The sequence below is a fragment of the Callorhinus ursinus genome, unplaced genomic scaffold, assembly GCF_003265705.2.
Source record: "Callorhinus ursinus isolate GAN/ISIS: 27379988/994484 unplaced genomic scaffold, GSC_fseal_2.0 scaffold11, whole genome shotgun sequence".
Classification (NCBI taxonomy): Eukaryota; Metazoa; Chordata; class Mammalia; order Carnivora; family Otariidae; genus Callorhinus; species Callorhinus ursinus.
Window position 1 is genome coordinate 48470394 of NW_027397073.1, and position 20600 is coordinate 48490993.

General features: G+C 49.6%; 1 protein-coding gene and 1 long non-coding RNA gene across 8 annotated transcripts in view; one reads left to right on the forward strand and one right to left on the reverse strand.

Annotated features, from left to right (window-relative positions):
* Positions 1-12650, reverse strand: part of GATA6 (GATA binding protein 6) — a 30407-nt gene extending 17757 nt beyond the window's left edge. Inside the window, exons 1-6 of one of the 7 annotated variants that reach the window (XM_073898419.1) lie at positions 12521-12650; positions 9515-10680; positions 4964-5130; positions 1175-1300; positions 224-311; positions 25-128 (exon numbers count right to left, since the gene is read on the reverse strand). In XM_073898419.1, coding sequence (XP_073754520.1) covers positions 25-128; positions 224-311; positions 1175-1300; positions 4964-5130; positions 9515-10643 — 1614 coding nt within the window. In that variant the 5' untranslated portion in view covers positions 10644-10680; positions 12521-12650. The other 6 variants (XM_073898418.1, XM_025886674.2, XM_073898417.1 and 3 more) reach the window with 6 other exon arrangements.
* Positions 12651-12881: 231 nt separating this feature from the next.
* LOC141373750 (uncharacterized) lies at positions 12882-16997 on the forward strand. Its single transcript, XR_012380068.1, has 4 exons — positions 12882-13218; positions 13520-13610; positions 14464-16360; positions 16488-16997. It is a non-coding gene; the product is annotated as an uncharacterized lncRNA (long non-coding RNA).
* The last annotated feature ends 3603 nt before the right edge of the window (positions 16998-20600 follow it).

Here is a 20600-nt window from a genome sequence, read left to right on the forward strand (position 1 = left end):
AGTCTATGCTGCTTTAACACTTACCCCTGAGGCTGTTGGTTGTGTTGTAGGGGAAGTATTTTTGCTGCAATCATCTGAGTTAGAAGAGGTGGAAGTTGGAGTCATAGGAACAGAATTATTGCTACTACCTGCAACAGTCAAAATTAACCTCATAAATATACACATACTCTACTCTTACAGTTGGCCAATACTTTACAATTAAATAGCATTCTATTGTATTTACCAGAGCAAGCCTTTGACTTATTTATGTTCTTAGGTTTTCTTTTCCTGGTTTGAATTCCCTCTTTTTTCATAGCAAGCGGTCGAGGCACCTAGAAAAATTTTCATATAGGCCTTAAGTTTAATAAATAAATACTGTATTGAAGAGAAACCCAACTTCAACCGAAGAACTCAACATCAAGTACTGAAAGCCCTCAAGTTGGCATAAATTTCAGTCCAATTTTTATACATGCTCAATAGATCCCAACCTATACAAAGACTACACTTTCCCCCATCAAATGCAAATTCCTTCAGAGATAATGAGATGACTTGCCAGGGAAAAATAAACAACTTCAGTTATAGAGTAAAACCACGGGGTACATATTTTTATTTCAAAGAGATTGTGTATTCTCTTCCTCCTACACATACAAGGTTAATTTCCTTTTTAAGATTGATGTGCTTCTAACATTTCATGCTATCCTTCAAATGAAGGACAGAATGTTGCTAAATATAACTACCAAATATATTATTGCTCCTTTGCATAAATGGACTTGATTGCACTAAAAAAATTTAAAGTTTAAGATATAAACTAGTTGTGTGCATTTCTAGTTGGTTCCATGCTTTTTTTTCCCTTTGAGTATACAGTTTAAAAAAAAAGGTTACTAGGTTACTACTACATTAGATTCTAAAATGCACATTTTTCACCTTTTAGTATTTCTAAAATTACTGAAATTTAGTATTTCTAAAATTCTTACCATGGATGTGCGTGACAGTTTAACTGGCAGCATTTTTTGTTTCTTACCGGTATGTAAGGTAATCGTTTACATTATAACAACATCCTCAATTCAATAACGTGCATAGAAAACATCAGATTCTTCACTTTCATCCCCTCTCCCTGGCTGATTTTTTTTAAACAGATACCAGGTACAAATGAGAGACTAAACACGTATAAACATGAGCAAAACAGGTGGCGCACCCCATGGAGTTTCATGTAGAGTCCACAAGCATTGCACACAGGTTCACCCTCGGCATTTCTGCGCCACAAAGTGGTGGTTGTGGTGTGACAGTTGGCACAGGACAATCCAAGCCGCCGGGAGGAAGGCTAAAAAGTAGCACAAGAAAAGTAAGTGTACAGATGTAAGTGACTATCTGCTACATACATCAATCAATGTATCCTTTCCTTGCCGTCAACAAGCATGGACCTTTTATTATAAAAAAAATAAAAGGTCCCCTGAGAAAAAAATGTAAACTATAATTAGATTGACCTTCCTGAACCAAGACACTGAAGTTTCACATAGGGTGCTCCATCCCACATGTATGTTTGGGTTGCTCCAGCATATTCATGCAGATTATAGAATAATCGGGAATGAGTCACAACGTTGGCCAATAACTGTGCTCACTGTTGTGAGAGGAAATATAAGAGTCAAGAAACTCAATCACAACCCCCCCACCCTGGAAGCCAGAGATAATCAGGTGTGCAGAGGAATAATCCAAAAACTGTAGAAAAGCAGACAAGTAGATAGATGACAGATTGATAGATGATAGATAGAAACAGATCTTGTAAAATATACAAAATTTTTATAAAGAAAAATGTATTCTGATACATCTCAATTATCATGGTTCCCTGCCGCCTGAGTTTTTGTATTATTCATTTTACAAAGGATAAGCAAATTTTATGGCACTGTTTTAATGCTGGCGTTGTCTTACAGACACATCAGTGATAAGGATATATTTTCTTTACCCTGTTAGTACAGTACCCAACTTTTGTTCATACAAAGGATTAAATGATATTATCAGAAAAGGCACTGTCATTCTGATTTCCATGTTCTTTTATGCCCATCACATCCTCAGAAGAAATTTATCTCATCTGAATTATTATGTGTGCATTATAAAGCAGAGTTTAAGCTAGTACTGTTAAGTTCCTCCCCCAAATGCCAAAATCTAAATTTGTTTTTAAATTACCTAGACAGGCAACTAAAAAACAGCACCATGACTTCAGTAAAAAAGCTGTGAGGGAAAATCCAAGGACCAAAATAAATTGAAAGATTTTGACAGAATTTGGGAAGTTAGTTACACCGATTATTTTCAGAATAGTTTTAAAGAATGTAAAACAAAAACAGGAACTGAGGGTGTACTGAATATTGAAAGAATTTAGGAAGTTAGTTACACCAATTAATTTCAGAAAAGAATAGTTTTAAAGAATGTAAAACAAAAATGGGAATTGAGGGTGTACTGAATATTCACAGGTTAAAGGACAGATTTATCAAACCCTTTGCTGACATTTAAAATATAAAATTGAATTTTGCGTTTACAATTCACATCCTATTCTACTACTGTACTATTCTTTACAGACAAATCATAAAAACAAAGAGACACTGGAGGTTGTCTTAGTTTTCTTAGTCAATGCTAAGAAAAAATCGATTTCACTTGGCTGAAATGAACATGCTTGGCTCACAGGCAAACCATTTGCGGGATTGTTTTTGTTAAAATGATAAAAACATGTAAAACCTTACACATCGGGATTTGTTTGTTTCTTTTTCCTTTTATGGAAAAAATAATTTTCCTAGGAGAGCACCCCTTTCTCTTCATAAATGTGAAATCAGTTAACTAGGGGACAAGAAGGTTCATTTTATAAACAGGTCATTTATGACAGTTTCCAGTGGAATTTGAAGCCAATGTGAAGTAACCTTGTTATCAGAATTTGCCATTATAACAAAGAACTTTATGACTGTCAACTGCAAATCATAAGTGAAGCCAGTCTCCATAAACATGAGAAATGAAGGTGAATGGGTTATAAAAGTTCCTTGTAACAAGTGATCTCAGTTATATTCATCACTGACAAGGAATTCAAGTTACACCATAAATCTCTTATTTTGCAATGTATTACAAGTTCAAATTCACAGTGATTGGTTCTGGACTGCTGGCTAAACAAACTTGGGTTCAACATTCTGAGAACTAAGCTAGATCCATCAAAACCATAAATAAGAAGCCCACAAGAACTAATTGATGAACACGCCCTTCAATTGGTATCATTTATAACCCATTTACAAAGCACAATGGCTGACCTTGGTTGGTCACCGCCAAGACACCTGCCACACAGAAGGAAAACCAACAGATTAAGAGATGTTAAAACTTTTCTGGTAAGTGCACAAAACAAATGGCACTATCTAAATATGGATGTTTCTAGATCAAATTCAGAATGCAACTAGAACCTAATCAGCTACTCTTCTACCAGTTTTTCCCTCAATCTCAAGAAAAGGTTACCTTGCTGAACTCAGCTAGAACTCAGCTCAATGTACCTTTCCAAAAAAAAAAAAAAAAAAAAAAAAACCAGTTTCACTGTTCAGACACGAGAACAAAACTTCTCGGAATATTTTCTGGCCACTACTTTTTCTTTTCTTAATATGATACATAAGAAATGAAAACCATAGGGAATCAGATACTCAAGTGAAGGGGGATGCCCTTTGAAGACAATTTTAAGCTGGAGGTTGTAACAAGTTTGCTGGAGGTTGTAACAAGTTTAAGGCACATACATTAAATTAGCCTCAGCCACTTTATTTTAAATGCATTAAAAACAAAACAACCATAAAACTAATTGCTTCTCTTTAAGGTGTCAGACTTCCATTGTGATGCAATATCACCCTAATCTATTTTAACACAAACAACATGTGTAGCATTTGTTCTTGCTAATTAGAGTATAACAATTAAATAAATTACTTGGATACTTAAGATGTCTGGCATCTCACTGTAAAATATTTTACTTTAAAAGGTATTAAGAGTATGAGTGCTTGGTTAAACAATGTTAACCCTACAGTGGGACCTGTGAACATTTTCATTTATTTTCTCTAATCACTACAGCAGTAAATTGCCCCCTCCTAAAACCATACCTAACTCTTAAGATTTATCCCTGAAGAAATTCCCATAATTTAAAACACAGTAAAAGCGTTTGGATTCCAACTTGAGAAGCTCGTTAAGACTGCTTCCCCCCCCCCAGCCCCGCTCAAGTTCTATGTAGTATTCTGAACAGCTAGATTTCAAAATAACAAAGGTTAGAGTAAATTTTCATCAAACTCAAAGACAATCCAAAAGACGGATGGAATTTGGGGCTAAAATCTGTCTCACTCCCAGGAGAAGAGGTAGAAGGGACCCAAAGGTATAAGGAACAGAATCAAAGGAACCCTGAATGAGGCTGTAGAGAGAAAGGGAGTGTGGGTTCGTGATTGTCATCTTCTATGGGGAAGGGGTGGGGGGAGTATAAACGAGCAAGGTTTTTCAAGAATAAAATCCAAACCAGAGCGAACAGTACATAGTTAAGTGAAAAAGATCTCCCTCCATTTGATCTGGGTTGGTATACTCAGTTTTTTTAGCCGGAGGTTACAGTCATTACTAATTTGTGTCCTTCCAGTTTTCTAGTGCATTTACAAGTACGTCTATCAACACAGACTTTTGTATATTTAAAAAAAATGGTATAGCTCCCTACACCACCTTCCTCCCCCATTTATAGACATGCTCTGGGTGTAAATGTGGGGAGGGGAAAGGCTGTCTCCGTTCCCTAGATGCTGGTTTCTTCGGGACAACCTCCCACTGGGGCGCTCGCGGGTGTGAAGGGGACAGCTGGGTCCCCGCTCTCGGGCAGACCCCGGCGGCCCCCGGCCGCGCCGCACCTGTTGCCGCGGGGAGGCCCGGGGCGAGCCGGCAGCGCCCGGGCCACAGGAGAAGCGCCGCTCGGGGCCCGGCCGCAGGGGAGGGCGGAGCTCGCACTCACCACGCGCTTCTGCGGCTTGATGAGGGGTCGGCTGAGGCCGTTCATCTTGCTGTAGAGGCCGCAGGCGTTGCACAAGTAGTGGCCGGTGCCGTCCCGCCGCCAGAGCGGCGTCTGGATGGAGCCGCAGTTCACGCACTCACGGCTCTCGGGCAGGTCCTCCAGCAGGTCTGCGGCGAGAGCGGGGACAAAAGACCCGGTGAGGCGGCGCCGCTCCCGCCCCTCCCCGGGCTCCCCGGAAGACCCCTGGCACCCCTGGCCCCAGTGCTGGCGACGTGCTGCCCGCCTCCCGGCCCGCGCCCTTCCCCACGATCTTTCTGCTGCTCAGCAGTCAAGCTAGGAGCCGGCCGTTGTCGCTATCGATCTGCTGAGCGTTTGTCGAATACTTCTGCAGCCCCGAGCGCGCCCAGTAAAACCCCAGGAAAGTAGCAGGAGATGATGCTGGAGGCCGAGCCCGAATCATCTGCCTTCAGTCTCCAAGGACCTCGGATCTGAGATGAGCTGTGGGAAGTCGGTTTGGGTCCCCTGACCCCTCCTTTCCGGCTGTTCCCAAGCGTTTCAAAACTGAAATCCATCATAATTACAGTGTGCCACTTGCCAAGCAGAGCAAACCATACAATATCAACACTGATCACTGACCCCTACACCAAACCCACAAATATCCTGGGACACAGTCGGGCTACCTTATTACTTTTATCCCAAGTAATTAGTCACCCTTTTCTCCAATTTAAAAAAATGGACAAGGGAAATTAGAAATACTGTTCTTGGGCAAGTGCTAGAAAGTGACTCAGGTCTCCCCAGGGCAAAAAAAGCACCAACATTAACAAGCACAGAGATATTAAGTTTTCTTTTCATGCTACAAGGACCAAACGCTAAAATATTTTGAGTTCCACATGGGTCTGACTGCTTCTATCTGCAAAATTTCTACAACAGTTGATATTTTATTGATTCAGAACATTACTAAAACCGTCTCGGTGCGCAATAAAACTGTTTCATATTTTCATACACTAAACTTCAATTTATGCAATCTACCTAAATTGTGTTTGTGTCACTTTGCTATTTGATTAGTTTTTGGTGTTTACAGCCTAAACCTGTTAATAAGAAAACAAATCTCGAGTAAATGGTTGTAACATTTATTACTTCCGCTTAAATTTGTTAAATATAAACGAATAAATACTGTCTAAAATGAGATAGGTACTAATTAAGTACTTCTAAAATAGACTTCGTAAATTAAAAATATCCTTCTGTTTAGGGTTACTTATAGAGGATTTAAACGTCCAAATTTGGCTTGCTTTAAGAAACATTTCTGAATTTTTAAAGTAAATAAACATTACATTTTTAAAGCTTTATTTGAAGATGTGTGCTAACAAACCTTTCTATTCTTTCTCATTCCCGAGCAATTTACAGCTTGTTTCTACCATCAACTACTTGTTGTAAAGATATTTAAATGTGTCTTTGGCGTGAATACTCTAGTTCCATTAGTACTATTTACCCTACAAAACAGGTCTCCTTCCTCTCCTTCCTCCTCAAGAATTAAGTTTAAAGGAAACTACCATCCAACATAACTGGAGTTCAAAGTTGTCACAGGGATACCGCAACTTACAACACATCACAAAGATTTATTCTTCTCCACCCTAAAAGCCACTATTGACTACGGTAATCAGTAAAATGCTCAGGACTTCAAGGACACTGAAGTTAAACAAGGTATTTGTCTTAGTTGTTGACTTTAAAATGTTACCTATCAGAGACCCTCTCGATAGAGGAGTGGGGCATTCCCTGGAGAACCCAGCCCTATGCCTGGCCTCCTTCCCCCAGGCGGGAAACAATAAAGACTCCCTAGAGAAGACAGTGTGAACTCTCCAGGTAAATCTCTTTAGTCATCTGAAAACCCAAAGACAAAACTTAAGTCCACTTTGGATAAATAAAATTTAGGAAGTTTGCTTATGTCTAATTAAATCAAATCTCCAGCTCCCATTTTCTCCCTACTGCTTACCCAGCAGCTACAATCCTACAACGGACTAACGTAAGAAAAACTTTAACAATTAGGAAACCTAATTGTGCTGAACCTTTGTTCATCAGTTTCCCCCTACTCATCATCACCTCCAAACATGACTGCTTTGGGTTCCCCTGTAGAAAATAAAAAGCTCTGGGGAGAAGGGCACGGCCAGCAAATGCCGTCCCAGGACCCGAAGAATGGAACACAGTTTAGCGGGAGCTTAGGAGAGCGCTGGGCTCAGGGACTCAAGCGCTGTGAAGACTCACCCCAGGACTCCCTCCCATCCACCCACCACCAGAGAATCAGGGAGAGGTGTATGGAGCAGGTTCCTGGAGGCCTCCACACTGTGTACGTTGAAAAAGCTCAGTGCTCAGGTTTTAGCCCTGCTGTTTGCCCAAATCAATTAAAGAGTGCCTTCAAAAATGGTGTTGTTTTTTTTTTTAAACAAAGTGGAGAAGGAGGGAATCTAGCTAAGAAGCTGGGAGGAGAGGGGTTGGAGGTCAAGGTTTCTCTACCCTGAGAACACCTCTTGAGGACAACCACAATTAGGTCTTTTGCCTCCCCCACCCCCAGACTGGTGGATTCTCAGTAGCTTCCTGCCTTCTTAAAAGACTCTATGCAAAAGCTGGGTGTTCCCAAGCCCCTTCCCATTGTTTTTTTTTTTTTAACATACTCTGGAATACATTAGACTTTCCTAACTTTGCAATGTCCTATCTAGAAGGTGAAAAGTTGGTAAAGAATAAGCTAGGTTTAAAATGAAATTTGTAACTCGCCTGCAATGGAACCCTCCTGCCTCTGAAAAGATTTTTTATACAAAACAAGTTGCGTAAACATTGGAACTCTGATGTCTTTTGGGACTACTCTTTCTCAGTCCTGTGAAATGCCGAAGACTGGAGGAGAGGGATCTGTAGACCACACTAAGGTGTGTCCTGAAACAGGTGGAGCTGCAGGATCTCGCTCCAACGGGAGCTGCCCCCTACTCACAGGCCCTTTTGGATTCCCTGCTGGATTCCTGACTGACAAAAGCCTCACCCTAACCCTTCCCATTCTCTGAAGATTCCTCATCTCTCAGTCTCTCAGCTCCAGCCAGGGAACCAGCCATGGGTCCCTATGCTACACAACAGGGTGACAGTGCTCTGTTCTCAATTACTCAACAGGGTCCTCCACACCCACTCTACACGATGTTGAAGATGGTCTCCAGGGCCAACTTCACAGAGGGAAGAAGAGGGAATTCTGAGACCAGAATCTTAGGAAGTAGAGATACCAAAAGCCTGTTGTCCCCCCTCCCAGTGTTACCAGGAGGTCTGTTCAAGTCACATCCTTCCCTTTCGGGCCACTGGTATTTCCAGTATGTCTTTTGAACACAAGGCTGGCAACTCATCACTTCATCCTACTAGTTAGGGCCCCTGAAAGATCTCGTCCCAAAACGGAGCACTGAGGCTGGGAGGAGCCCGGACCTGGAATGTGAAGACACCAGGTAGGATAATTTAGGCTGACCCATGTCTCTTTGCCACCTCTGACTCTCACACCTCCCCCCAAACAAACAGCCCCTGCCCCCCCCCCAAAAAAGGGTTTGTCTTAGGAGTCTGTCAGGTTATCAAACGGGTTAAATACAAAATTAAGAGACCCACGAAAGCACGTAGAAGGACCAAGAATGCTGCAGCAGCCGAAAAAAGAAGTCCCAGACACAAGAGTTCATGACCGCCTTTGCTTGAGCAGAAAACGTTTTTCAAAATGGGGTGTTTCCAGGTATTTTGACAATTGTGTTTTCCCAGTTCACTCCACATTGCTCCCAAACACTGGAAAGTATGGGTGGCATGGAAAACTTGAAAAAACTGGTGGACTGAACTCTGGAGGAAGAACTGATGATGTGGGACCTCCAGGATCCCTGGATCCCAGCCTGGCAGGGGCCAGCAGCCGCACAACTCCAGACACCTCGGCCCAGTTGATGTCAAGCAAACGGGCCCCTCCACCAGCTTTCCCTCGGCATAGTCACGAGGCTGACCAGTCCAAATATCCGCCTTAGCTCCTTTTCCACCGTGGATCTCTTAAATACTCTCCTTGAGAAAAACACAATTCCTCACCTCTGGAGAGTTGAACTGGGTGAGACTGTATTTGAGGAGAGGATGAATCAAGTGCCCAGCATTCTCCTAATTTACCCCCCCCCCCCAACAGAGTCTCATCCTTCCACTTAGGCAAATTAGGCTCGGTGACAGGTCTCGGGGCCCTATCAGTTCCTTCCCAGGATCTTTTGCTCCAATTTACCCACCCCATTCACTGTTCAAGTCCCTTGAGCTTCTCCAAGGCACTGAGACCTATACGCGCCCTAAGCCTGGAAAAGAACTGAAAAGAATCCACAAAATAAAGCACCTCATCAACACTGCCAGACTCTGGGTGGCCCTGCCAGGGTTCTGCAAATCCTCCCTGGGGCCGGGCCGACCTCTAGGCACCCCGACAGAAAAACCGTAAGAACGAAGCCCGAGTCAACTAGCTGTTCCACACCCCCGTACACCCCAGCGCCTCAGGCCCCCACTCCCACGCGGCGGCGCACCCCTTACCTGCGCTGGGGCCCCGTGGCACCGGGAGCGGGGCTCCGGCGCGGCTCTGCAGGCTGTGCAGCACTGGGGTCTCGAAGGGTCCTGCGGGCCAGGCGGGAGTCAGCGGTGCACCCACGTAGGGGGAGTAGGGGTTCGGGTGGTGGTGATGGTGATGGTGGTACGTTCCGTTCAGCGGCCGCGCGGCCGACAGCGAGCTGTACTGGTGCTCGCGGGCGCCCATGGCCGCCAGGCTGCTGCCTCCGCCGCCGCTCACGCCGCCCGCTCCCCCGCCACCAGCTGCGGCGTAGCCCCCGGGGTCCCGCGCCGCGCCGTTAGCCATGGGCGGGCTGGGCGAGTAGGGGAAGCGCGCGGAGACGTGCGCAGAGGCCGAGCCGGCGCTCCCGGGCCCCGCGGCCCCGCCGCCGGCCGCGCCGCCTCCACTGCCGTACGGGGGGCTGTCGGCCGAGGCTTGAGGCCAGCCAGGGTGCGCGCCTGCACCGCCCGCGTGGTTGGCGGGCCCGCTGCCCGCCCCCTGCAGGTACGGCAGGCCCGGCAGCATGGAGCCCACGCGAGTGGTGGGCACGTAAACCGGGGAGCTGGCCGCGGCGGCGGCGGCTGCGGCGGCGGCTGCAGAATGCACAAAACCGCCGGGCGCGCCGTCGTAAGCGGCCGGCCCCTGGCTGGAGAGGGCGGCGAGGGTCTGGTACATCTCCTCGGGCTGCTCGGGTGCGAAGGGGCTCAGCTTGGCGCCGCGGCTGGACCACAGCAGCTTGCTGGCGGTCGCGGCCTGGTCGAGGTCAGTGAAGAGCAGTAGGTCCTCCCAGCTCGACAGGGCGCTCCCGGGGCCAGCGACCCCGGGCGCCGAAGGTCCGTGGGGAGCCCCAAAGGGATGCGAGGCGTACGGGCTGAGCAGCAGCGAGCGGGCCGGGGGTCCCGCCGCCGCCTCCGTGTCGAGCTGCGGCGTCCTGCAGTTGCTGGCGCCGCCGGGGCCACGCTCCCCACCCCGGGAGCAGCAGGAGGAGGAAGAGGAGGAGATGGGGGAAGGCGGCGTGGAGGGCTCCCGCGCTGGAAAGGCTCCGGAGTCGCTGGCGTCCGCAGCCGCGGCCCCGAAGCGCTTCGGCAGGCACCAGCCGCCGTCAGTCAAGGCCATCCACGGTCCGGCGCCTCTCCAAGCTAACTTCTAGCTCCTGAGGCGGGGTGAAGGGAGGCAGGGACGGGAGGAGAAAATCAAGAAGGGTTAACAAAAGCGCAGGCCGCACAAAATCTCACTCCCACTGCCTTTTCTATTCCTCAAATATCGCATTTCTGCCCCAGGCGCGGGAGTGGGGTAAGGAGAAGGGAACGGAGCCTGGGTAGCTGCCGCAAGGTCCTCCCAGGACCGGGATATCCGCCCTCCCTCGCCTGCACCACCCGGATTCCCTCGCCTTCCCGCCCACCCCTCCGCAGCATCCTCCATCTGCGCGCGCCAGGTCCCAGGGGTGACGGTGAGACTGAACAAGGTTTTCCTTCCGCCCCCAAAGTGGCTCCCCCTCGGCCGATGACACACAAAAGAATTTTTTTAAGCAGCTGTGCTTGTCGGCGCTGCCTTCTCCCGCCTCCCTACGGGTGCCCCCCGCCCGGAATGCCTCGGTGTGAGGTCTGCCCGCGCGAAAATCATTAGCTTAAGGAAGGCAACCTGTCCCCGAAAACGAAACCGCCGCGTTCTCCCACACTGGCTTTCCCAGAGTTTCCCGGACTGCGGTTGACGGAACGCGAGTTCCAGAGAAGTGCAATTCAGCCCAGGGAAGGTGGGGCGCCGAGGCGGAGACCACAGTCTCTGACCTTCCGGGCCCGGGCACTGCTGGGTGCCCGCGGGGCCGCAGTCTCACGCCCAACCCTCCTCCCCGTGGCGCCGCACACCTTCGACAAGGCTCGTGGCTGCAGCCACCAGCGCGTGCGCTCACGCCGGCTGGGCCACCCCCGCCCACCCCGAGATCTTCCCCAGCCGCGGAAAGGCCGGACCGTTCCGGAATCGGACGTAGCGGGGTGGAGCGGATCGCAGAGAAAAGGAGGAGGGGGAAATGCGGGGGGTGGGGGGGGGGCGTGAGACCGCCCTGGGGCCGAGGCCACCCCAAAGGGGAGAGCAAGAAGAAAGACGGGGAGACTCGGAGGGAGTGGGGTAGGGAGGCAAAATGCAGCCGGACGGGCCTGCTCCGAGCTGCTTTTCCAAATCGCTTCGGCTCCTTGGAGATAACCATACTAAAATTAATACCCACACACAGACCCGGACTAGATAGCAAGAAAGAAGTCTCTCTGCCCGCCTGACTGCCGGCTCCCGCCCCTTTGCGCCAGATAACTCGGAGATAAGGTTGCGCGCAGATAAGCGCTTCAGGGAGAGGAAGAAACAGCAGAAGTTGGTCCGCGGTGTCCCGGGAACCTGGGAGCCGCTACAGCCAGCCGCGAAAGGAGGAGGGAGACACCCTCAGAGCCGACGGGGCCCGCAGAGGGCCGGATGGCCCGGGGCGGAGGGGCTCGCGACGGGGTGAGGGTTTGAGGGAAGGAAAGAGGGGAGCCCGAGCAAGCGAGAAAGCAGCCGAACCTCGGGTGCGCGCTGCGCATGGAGAACTGCGGCGGCGGAGACTGCTCTAGACCGAGGAGAGAGGTTGTGGGCGCCGGCAGGCGAGCGCGAGTCCGGGGTCTGCGCGGCGCTGCTGGTGAATAAAAAGGAGAGAGGAGGCGCCTCTTACTGCTCTGCCGGAAAACTGCAGCCTGCGCTCCTGATTGGATTCACCGAGCCCTAAACAAACAGCGCTCGCCGAAGGGTGCCAGGCTGTGGGTCGGAACTGCGCTGTGCGAGCAGCTGGGCGCTGGAGGTGAAGAGGAGGAGGAAGAGGAGGAGGAGGAGGAGGAGGAGGAGGAGGAGGGAGCGAGGGGAGGAGAGAAAAGAGGGTGGGGAGGGGACCGCGGGCGGCGGGGGGAGGGGAGCGCGCCACCCCAGCAGACAATGAGCGCCGCGCAGCCTGCGGGTGTGGGCCGAGCTGCGAGTACCTTCCTGGGAGGGGGCCAGTCCATCGAGGGGGCGCCGAGCCCTGGGACGCCCGGGGAGGGGCGGAGGTGGCGGAACGCTTGACCTGGCTGGCGACCCACACCCATCCGGCGGCGCAGCACTTTCCTCCGCCCCCAGTTACACACGCACTCACGGGGGCGGGGGCCCCCCCCCGATCTGGCACGAGAGTAGTTGGCTGTGCACAGCCCTGCGCAGCCACCGCGGCGGGAGGGACGCGCCAGCTTTCGGGTCAACGTGCCCCCAGAATGAGGGGGAAAGTGCTTTGCTCCGCGGGCCTTCCCCGCTCCTTCATCCACGTTAGAAGAGCATTATGCTCTGCCTTTGTATGTGAACTACCTTAAACTTTGCCCAACCTCTAATCGAGACCCTCGGGCTCGGGTCCTGGTGACTGTCGGGGATCGAGGCTCCAAAGATACGGAAAAGAAGGAACTCAGGTGCCCAGCTCCCTATCTCTGCCCTGCTTTTTAGAAACAGACTAAATCCCTAGGAGGTTTCGGGAAGTTCACGTCGACACTCACCAGCTAACCTTTGGGAACTTTCAGTTCGGGGTCGCGGTATATGTAAAGGCTAGTCCCCGAAGGTGCGCGTAATGAAAAGGGCTTTCACCCCAGTTGCGCCCCAAGATGCTTTCCAAGTTTTGGTGTCCCGTTTGCTCTGAGCTTATCCTGGAGAACTTCAGGTAAGTCTCGGATAAGGCGTTGGAAAGGGGGGGAGGGGGTGCACCTTCCCTGGACCCAGCGGGAAATACCGCTTCCCCACCCCCACCCTCACACACCCCTTCTTCGCTCCCTCCAAATGGTTATCACAACTGTGTACAAACTGATACGGTCCTGAGCCGGCAAAGGGACTGGAAATGAACGTCGCGAGGTTATCAGCGCGGATCTGTCAGCAGCGAGGCGCGCGGCCGCAGGTTCGTCCGCCGCAGTAGCGGTGATCTATGTCTCGCTCCCTTTCACTCACAAAAAGATTTCTTCCGACAGACGTGACCCCAGAAGGCCGCGGAGAGAGAATTTTAACTAGGGCAGGAGGAGTTGCTTTGTGAGGATGGATTTTACAATCCCCCCCCCCCAGGTAAATCGAAGTAAATGATTTTCCAAAGGTCAGTCTCCCTGAAAGTATTTGGGCTCCTTTGTATGTGTGTGTTTTTCCAGTTGGGGAAGGGAGAGGAGCCTAAGCAGAGTTGAACCGGCGTAGCTAGGGACATTGTAAAATAATGATTTTTGAGAGACTGTGAGACCTCATCGTTAAAAGTATGTTTCCTCTCAATATAATTGTGAATGTGAGCTTGTGTATCTTAGGGGGAGAAGGGGACAGGACCTGGCAGTGAGGGGAAGAGCGCTGAATTGAAGAAGTTGGCGAGAATTTTTTTTTTTCATTCTTCGTTGTAAATCGCTGCTAAACGCTTCTGAATTTTAAATTGCTACTAGGACGGTCCATAAACCGTTCTTATCCAATTTAGTCACTTTTATTACATTCCTCTTTGCTTCCCCCAATCACTGTGGCGGCCCCCAGTTTCAGTGTGGCCACAGTTGGGGAGGAGTGAAGGTAGAAAACTCTGGAACAGAGAGATTGGCGACCAGAGCAGGACTCAGGGCTTTAAAGTTTAACCTAGGTTCGATCGAATGGTACTAGCAAAAGAGATGACCCGGCGTCCGCCTCCCACTTAACTCCGACCACAGCTTCCAAAGCCTTTCTCTTTTGGGTTTTTCGTGAGTTCCGACCAAATTTTGAGTTTTTCAGAAGCTCATTTGTAAGCAGATACAGAAACGTTGTGGACGTTTGCCTTTCTTTTGAGTCCAACTGTTTCTGAAATGCTTTTCAGTTTTATTCTTAAAAGCAGTTTTTTTTTTAATTCATATCTCAGTGAGGTGATTTCCAGTGGAGACGAGTTTTGTTTTTTGTTTTTTGTTTTTAATCCTCTAAGTTAGATTCCACGCTGTGAACGGCCTCCAAGCCTTGAGCCCTTGAGGAGACCTAGCCCCGAACCTGGTTCCTGTTGTGTGTGTTTCTTTATATTAGCAAGTATGAAGGTGTCTGTGTGAATTTCCTTGGACAATAGCTAAAGCCCCAGGGACGTGCTTTTCCCGCAGCTCCACAGCAGCTGCGAGCGGTGCGCTGGCCCTGGCACCGCTGGGAATGAGGTGAGCAGCGGGGCAGACACTGACCACAGCATGCGGCTTCTAAGGGCTCAAGAGGGGACCCGGCATTTTACCATCCAGATTCCCAATCTCTCTTTAACACTGCCTAAAACAAGAGTGGGAGGTTGTAATTTGCTCCTTTCCACAGTCACAATTTTTTAGATTGGTTTTCCAACTAAAGGAGAGAATGGATAGTACAATGTTTTTCTTTTCAGTTAACTTAAAAACAAAACTGTTTAACCCGCAGAGTTTCTTCAGACAGAAAGGCAAGGAAGCCTGACCCATCCAGTTTATCATTTTCCCAATGCACTGGATTTGGCCCTGGGGAAAACTTCCACTCCCAGATGGGAGCGGCACATTTTCAAAGCTACCCCCTAGGGGTTCCCAGGTCCCGTGCTCTGAGTTTCCTTTGAGCACCCCAGCTAGTCCGGGAAGGTGGGGAGAATAGGGGACGCGGAGAGAAGTGTACCCTTAACCAGGGAGGAACCCAAGAACTGGAGAAGTCCCCCGTAGTTCCCCAGTAAATAGGCTCATAAAAGTTCTATTTTCTTCGTGTTTTTTTTTTTCTTTTCCTTCTGCCTGTCTCCTTTGAGGGGCGGGGGGGGAGGTTGCTAATCTTAAACGAAATTATTTCTCTCCCGACTATTTAGACAAAAGGAGTGGCCCCTCCGGAGTGAGCCTTCCGTCCTCGAGCCGCCCTCCTCATCCTCGAAGAGGTGCTGGCTCTGGGGCGCGACCTGCCCCCAGGGCTGATTTATTTGGGGCGCGCCACACTACTATTCCCGATTCGAATCCAGTCAGAATAGAACAGCCAATTGGGCAGGGGGCAGAGTCTTTGTTGCCAAATGCGAAGGGATGTTTGGGGACCCGGTCGCGCTCTGCTTCCAGGGGAGCTGCGAGACCCGGGCGAGGACCCGCATAACGACACGCCTTTACCCCTGCAAACTTAAGCCCCTTACGTTGTCAATTCCCAAAGCTCCCGGCTGCTCCAGCGACGTTTCAGAAAGAATACAATTTCTGACTTAAAGTTTTAAATTGAGAGTTTTTACAAAGCCAGATCTCTAGGGCCTTCTCGCCTATACCGGATTTCTTCCTGTCCCTGGGAAGGCTTTGCCGAAGGACAAGGGTCACCCCGGTGCCCCCCACCCCAGCCATCCTCCCGGCCCAATAGGCGAGTCGGGGCGGCCTGTCCCCCGACTCAGCGGCTGTCAACCCAATGCAGTCGCGTCCAGAGAGCCCGGACGGTGTTTGGGCCCACGTGGGGGAGGGCGGGTTGTTTTGTTCTATTTTTTTTAATTCTCGAAAGCCCAAAAATACTCGTTAGAAATGTCAGGTGGTGGCGGCGGAAGAGCGAAAACTGCGCAGCCTAGAAAACTGGGCCGCCGCCCCCCCTCCCCCGGCCCGGCTCCCCGCCCCCTCTTCCCGCCGCCGGTCACTTCGGGTAAGGAACTCGCTGCGCCAACGGCGGGCCCGGGCGGTCGGCATCAAGTACCGGCGCCCGGCGGCTGCAGGCGGGCCTCCGCCGCCCCCGGCCCCGCAGTCCCGGGCCGCCCCCCGCGCGCCGCCGGCGGCCGCCAGCGCGGCGCGGAGGTGGGCTTGCTGCGGCGGCGCGCGAGAGGTCACCGCGGTGGCATTCCTCCCCGCGCGCTGTTTACGTGACTTAATGTACTTCATACGCCGCGGGTAAGTTAGGGCCGCGATAAGGGGGCGGCCGGAGGAGGGTCGCTGTAAAAGCCCCACGCTGGGCGCCTTCTAGCCCTCCCCTCATCCATTAACCTTTTTACTTTCTTCTTCCCTCTCTCTTTTAAAGCTTGTTATCTAGGCCACCCATGACCGACGAAAGATCTTCCCTCTCGGCTTCTCCCAAGGCCGCTTTAAACCAAATAAATTTAGCTATTAAGGGCCAAGATGTCTGACAAAAGATCGAAAGGTGTCTATCCGTGATCGCTTAAAGAAGCGAAGGAGAAGCTGGTGGTTCTCTGATCCCGATAAAGGCATTCCACACGGCGCCGGCCTCCCTCCCCGCGGCCTGGTTGAGTCCTGACACCCTGAGATCTCCGCTTCGCTGGCCAGCTCTCCACCGGCCGGGCGAGACCTGCCTCCGTTGCCCTGGGAATGTGGAGGTCCTCAGGCGACGGGGCCTGGGCGTGCCAGGCCCCGGGGTCCTGGGCGCCGTGGAACTCCAGGCCGGACGGGGCTGGACTCCCAAAACAGACCCCCTGCACTTGGCAGAAAAACTAAACCGAGCTCATTAGGGCCTGAATTACTATCCCTTTTATATTATTTTTTGATGCTTGATAATTAAACTCGAGTCAATCCAGCCCTACCTTCCCACCCTCACTCCCTGCGGGCTTGCCGAGGGTCCTCGTTACTCCACATCGCTGGTCGTCGGGAACAGACCTTCTTTTGAACCCGGGTCAGAACCTGGTGGGTGGAACTGGGCAGCTAAATCAGACTGAGGCTAATGGCGAGGGTGTGGACTCCGAGAATAAAAGCGTGCAGGTGGGAGGCAGAGGTTCGGTCATTCAGGCATCCCCAGGTTGGGTTTGGTTATAAAGTGTGGTATTTATTATCATTATTAATTACTACTGGCATCACTACACAAAGCTGAGGGCTGCCAACTGGGCCGAGGCCCTGCCCCTTGGGGGATCCTTTCCCTTTCACTAAAGGTGAAACAGGGAATATCCACTTTCCTGATCCAGGACTGGGATGTGGTCTTGGGAGTCAGGTGCTATGTTTGGGGGGTTTCTGAACTGAGTCATTTCTTCTCCCCTTAGGTAGCATTCCCCCATACTCTAAACACACACCTAAGCCTTTTCTACCTCTTTGCAGTATGGGTGGATAAGAACCTCAGAGTGTCAGAGGCTGCCTGGCTTCCCTGCAGTAGGGATTCTTCCTGTATCTTTGCCATCCCCTTAATGCACTGTGGTGAAGCTGTAGACAGGACTCTGAATTCCAGAGGCCAACCAACATCTTCAGTTTCTGTCACCTCTGGCTGGGCCCCGGAAGTGAAATCTGCCTCTTTTCTCATTGCTCCACTCCAAATAAGGTGAACTCCAAAACCACCCACCTTATCTAATCCTACCCGCCCCCCAACCTCCCGGGATAGAAAAACTCAGAACATCAGAAGGAAAATTTCTGTGCCCCAAAAGGGAAAAGAGATACAGAAATTTCCAACACACTAGACAGACAGGACCCGGGCTTTCCCTGGAGTTTGCCGGTATCACTAGATGTGCAGACAATGCCAATTCTAGGGTCAGAGTCCAGATGCCACTGCCCCAGAGCTGTCTCAGCTCAGAGACCTTTCTGTTTTTCTTTTCTTGGGGGCGGGGGGTGGGGGGGTGGGTGTTGCTAAGGGGAAGCAGAAAAGGAGGTGATAAGCTTTTGGAGATTTGCTAAGTAAGTAATGCTCCTTCTTAAGTCAATTAAAGGGGGGGGAAGTGCCCCCAAAATAAAAAATTACTGCCTTTGCCAGCCAGAACTATGACCTCTGCACTCAGTTATGTTGCAAATATGCAGAGAATCAGGACCAAGAGTTGTCTACCCATAGCAGCCCTCCGGTTTCCTGCACTTACCCAACAGCACTGCGTATATACTGCACAAAGAACTGCACAAATAAGGGTTAGCAGCTAGTTTTGAAGTGTTTACAGTCTAGAAGTTTGGCACTTCTGTAGAGCCGGTTAGGCAAAGTACCACAGACAGCTTCAAAGATGGAGGGAGATGCTTGATCCTTTCTCTGGAAAAGTACCCAGGCTCATATTGTTCCCTAGGCTTCACACTGAGTTTGTAAAGAAGGGAGTCACTCTGGCTCACAGACTGAGGGAATTGCCTGGGTGTGAATCCTGACTCCACCATTTTCTGTGCGACAAATTGCCTAAGCGCTCTGTGCCTCAGTTTTCTCATCTGTAACAAGGGGATGATAAAAGTACCTGCCTTACAGGATTGTTAAGGGGATTAAAAGATTACCAGTATCTATATTGCAATAGACTCACAGGTACTACGCCAGATTTCAATTCTTGTGTGATCTAACTGTTCCCTGGAGCTAATTAATTTACAGGAAAGAACTTCTTTGAGCACCCATTCAACTTTTAAGTCCTGCCATTCATTAAAGGTCTCAGGCTTTCTCTACATTCCAGCAGTGAGGATTTTATTTATTGCATTATAATAGGAAGAGGTGGGGTGAGACAAACATAGTTCCTTTACTTGCTTTTGGTTCCTTTGAAGAAACATTCCCTGTCATTCCCCCTTGCAGATGCCAGCAGCAGACTCCAATGTCTTCTACAGGACAAAGAGAGTAATCTTGAGGCTCATCCCCTGAGAAAAGTATCCCAGTCCTAGCCGCAGCCATCCCTGCGAACTTCTTTCTGGCAACAGATAGGAGTGAGTTAATAGATGGGACCATGAAGGAGGGCAACCTGTGGGCTGGCATTAGATAAAAGGGTGCGTGGGAGCTAATTAAATGGACCTGGTCATCTGACTATACTCCTCCCATGCTTTGTACCTTTCAGTTTGGTATCACTGTACATGCAGGAGACTTACTCTACTTTAGCCCCATTTTGTGAAGGAATAGAAAAATAAAGATCACTTAGAAGCTACGGAACACGTTACTGATAGAGTAAAATGTAGGCTGCTCCAGCCATTTTTCAACTGATTTTCTTTCTGGGTTGTTGGTTTTGGGGTTTTGTTTGTTTTTTCCATGTAGCACCCCATCTTCTAAAACAAGATCTCAACTTCAATAATGAAAACATAAAGAAAGAAATCCATGGGACAAAACAAAGAATACTGTTCTCTAGATAAAATGACAGGGAAAGAGATTTGTTTTTCAGAAGGCACAGTCTGGAGGGAACATAAAAGTTGTCTCCTGCCTGCAGGTTTTGAGCAGGGCTTGTGCCCAGAGCCTGTTTTTCTCTTGTCTCTGACAGTCCTGATCTTCTCTGCATTTGATTTACTGAGTGCTGTCATTTCTCTGCTCTTTACTTTCACAATCACACATTCAAACCTGATAAAGTTCAAGACCCTGAATACTTGCAGCTTTCCCAGATTTACAGCACCCCCTGCTCCCCACCCCGGCCAGCAGCCCTGAGCCTGATTGAATCCTCATGGACAGATGCCTTGGGGGATCAGCAGAGAGCCAGCCCATCCAAGAGGGCTGGGTCCATGGGGGGGACGATAGTGCCCATGCCAGCTCTGTTAGCCAAAGCAACCCTCCGTCTCTTCCTTCCCCTAGAAAAGGATTGGCAACATCCTCTCAGTTTAGTTTAGTTTCAACTTCCGGTTTGTAACCTGCCCGTGGGCAGGTACAGAACTTTAACTTGCAAAATTTAAAATTGGTGAAGAGTTGAGTGCAAAATCATGATTGACTTGCATTAGTGCCTGATTTGCCCGGATCTCCTAAATAGCTGTGTGAACGAGGGCAAGCCACTTAACCTCTTAGTGCCTCAGTTGCTCCATCCATAAAATGGTAGAAATATTACTTTCTACAAACATTAATCACAAACTAATGACTTGGGCCATCCTCCCTGCCTGTAACTCTGTCCGGACCCCAGGAAAGACTGCCAGCACATGTCTGATCTGGCTGTTTGGATTCTGTCAGGTTAAATACAAACCCACAAGTTAATCTAAATACTATACCAATGGGCTAAACAAAAGGAATGATTCATCTCCAAAGACTGAACAGTTAACTCAAGCTCAAGTCTGCAAACCACTGAAACGTCTTCGGATGGAAGATGCTATCTAAATAACCTGTTCTTGGGGCACGTGGGTGGCTCAGTCGTTAAGCATCTGCCTTCAGCTCAGGTCATGATCCCAGGGTCCTGGGATCGAGCCCCGCATCGGGCTCCCTGCTCCGCGGGAAGCCTGCTTCTCCCTCTCCCACTCCCCCCTGCTTGTGTTCCCTCTCTCGCTGTGTCTCTCTCTGTCAAAT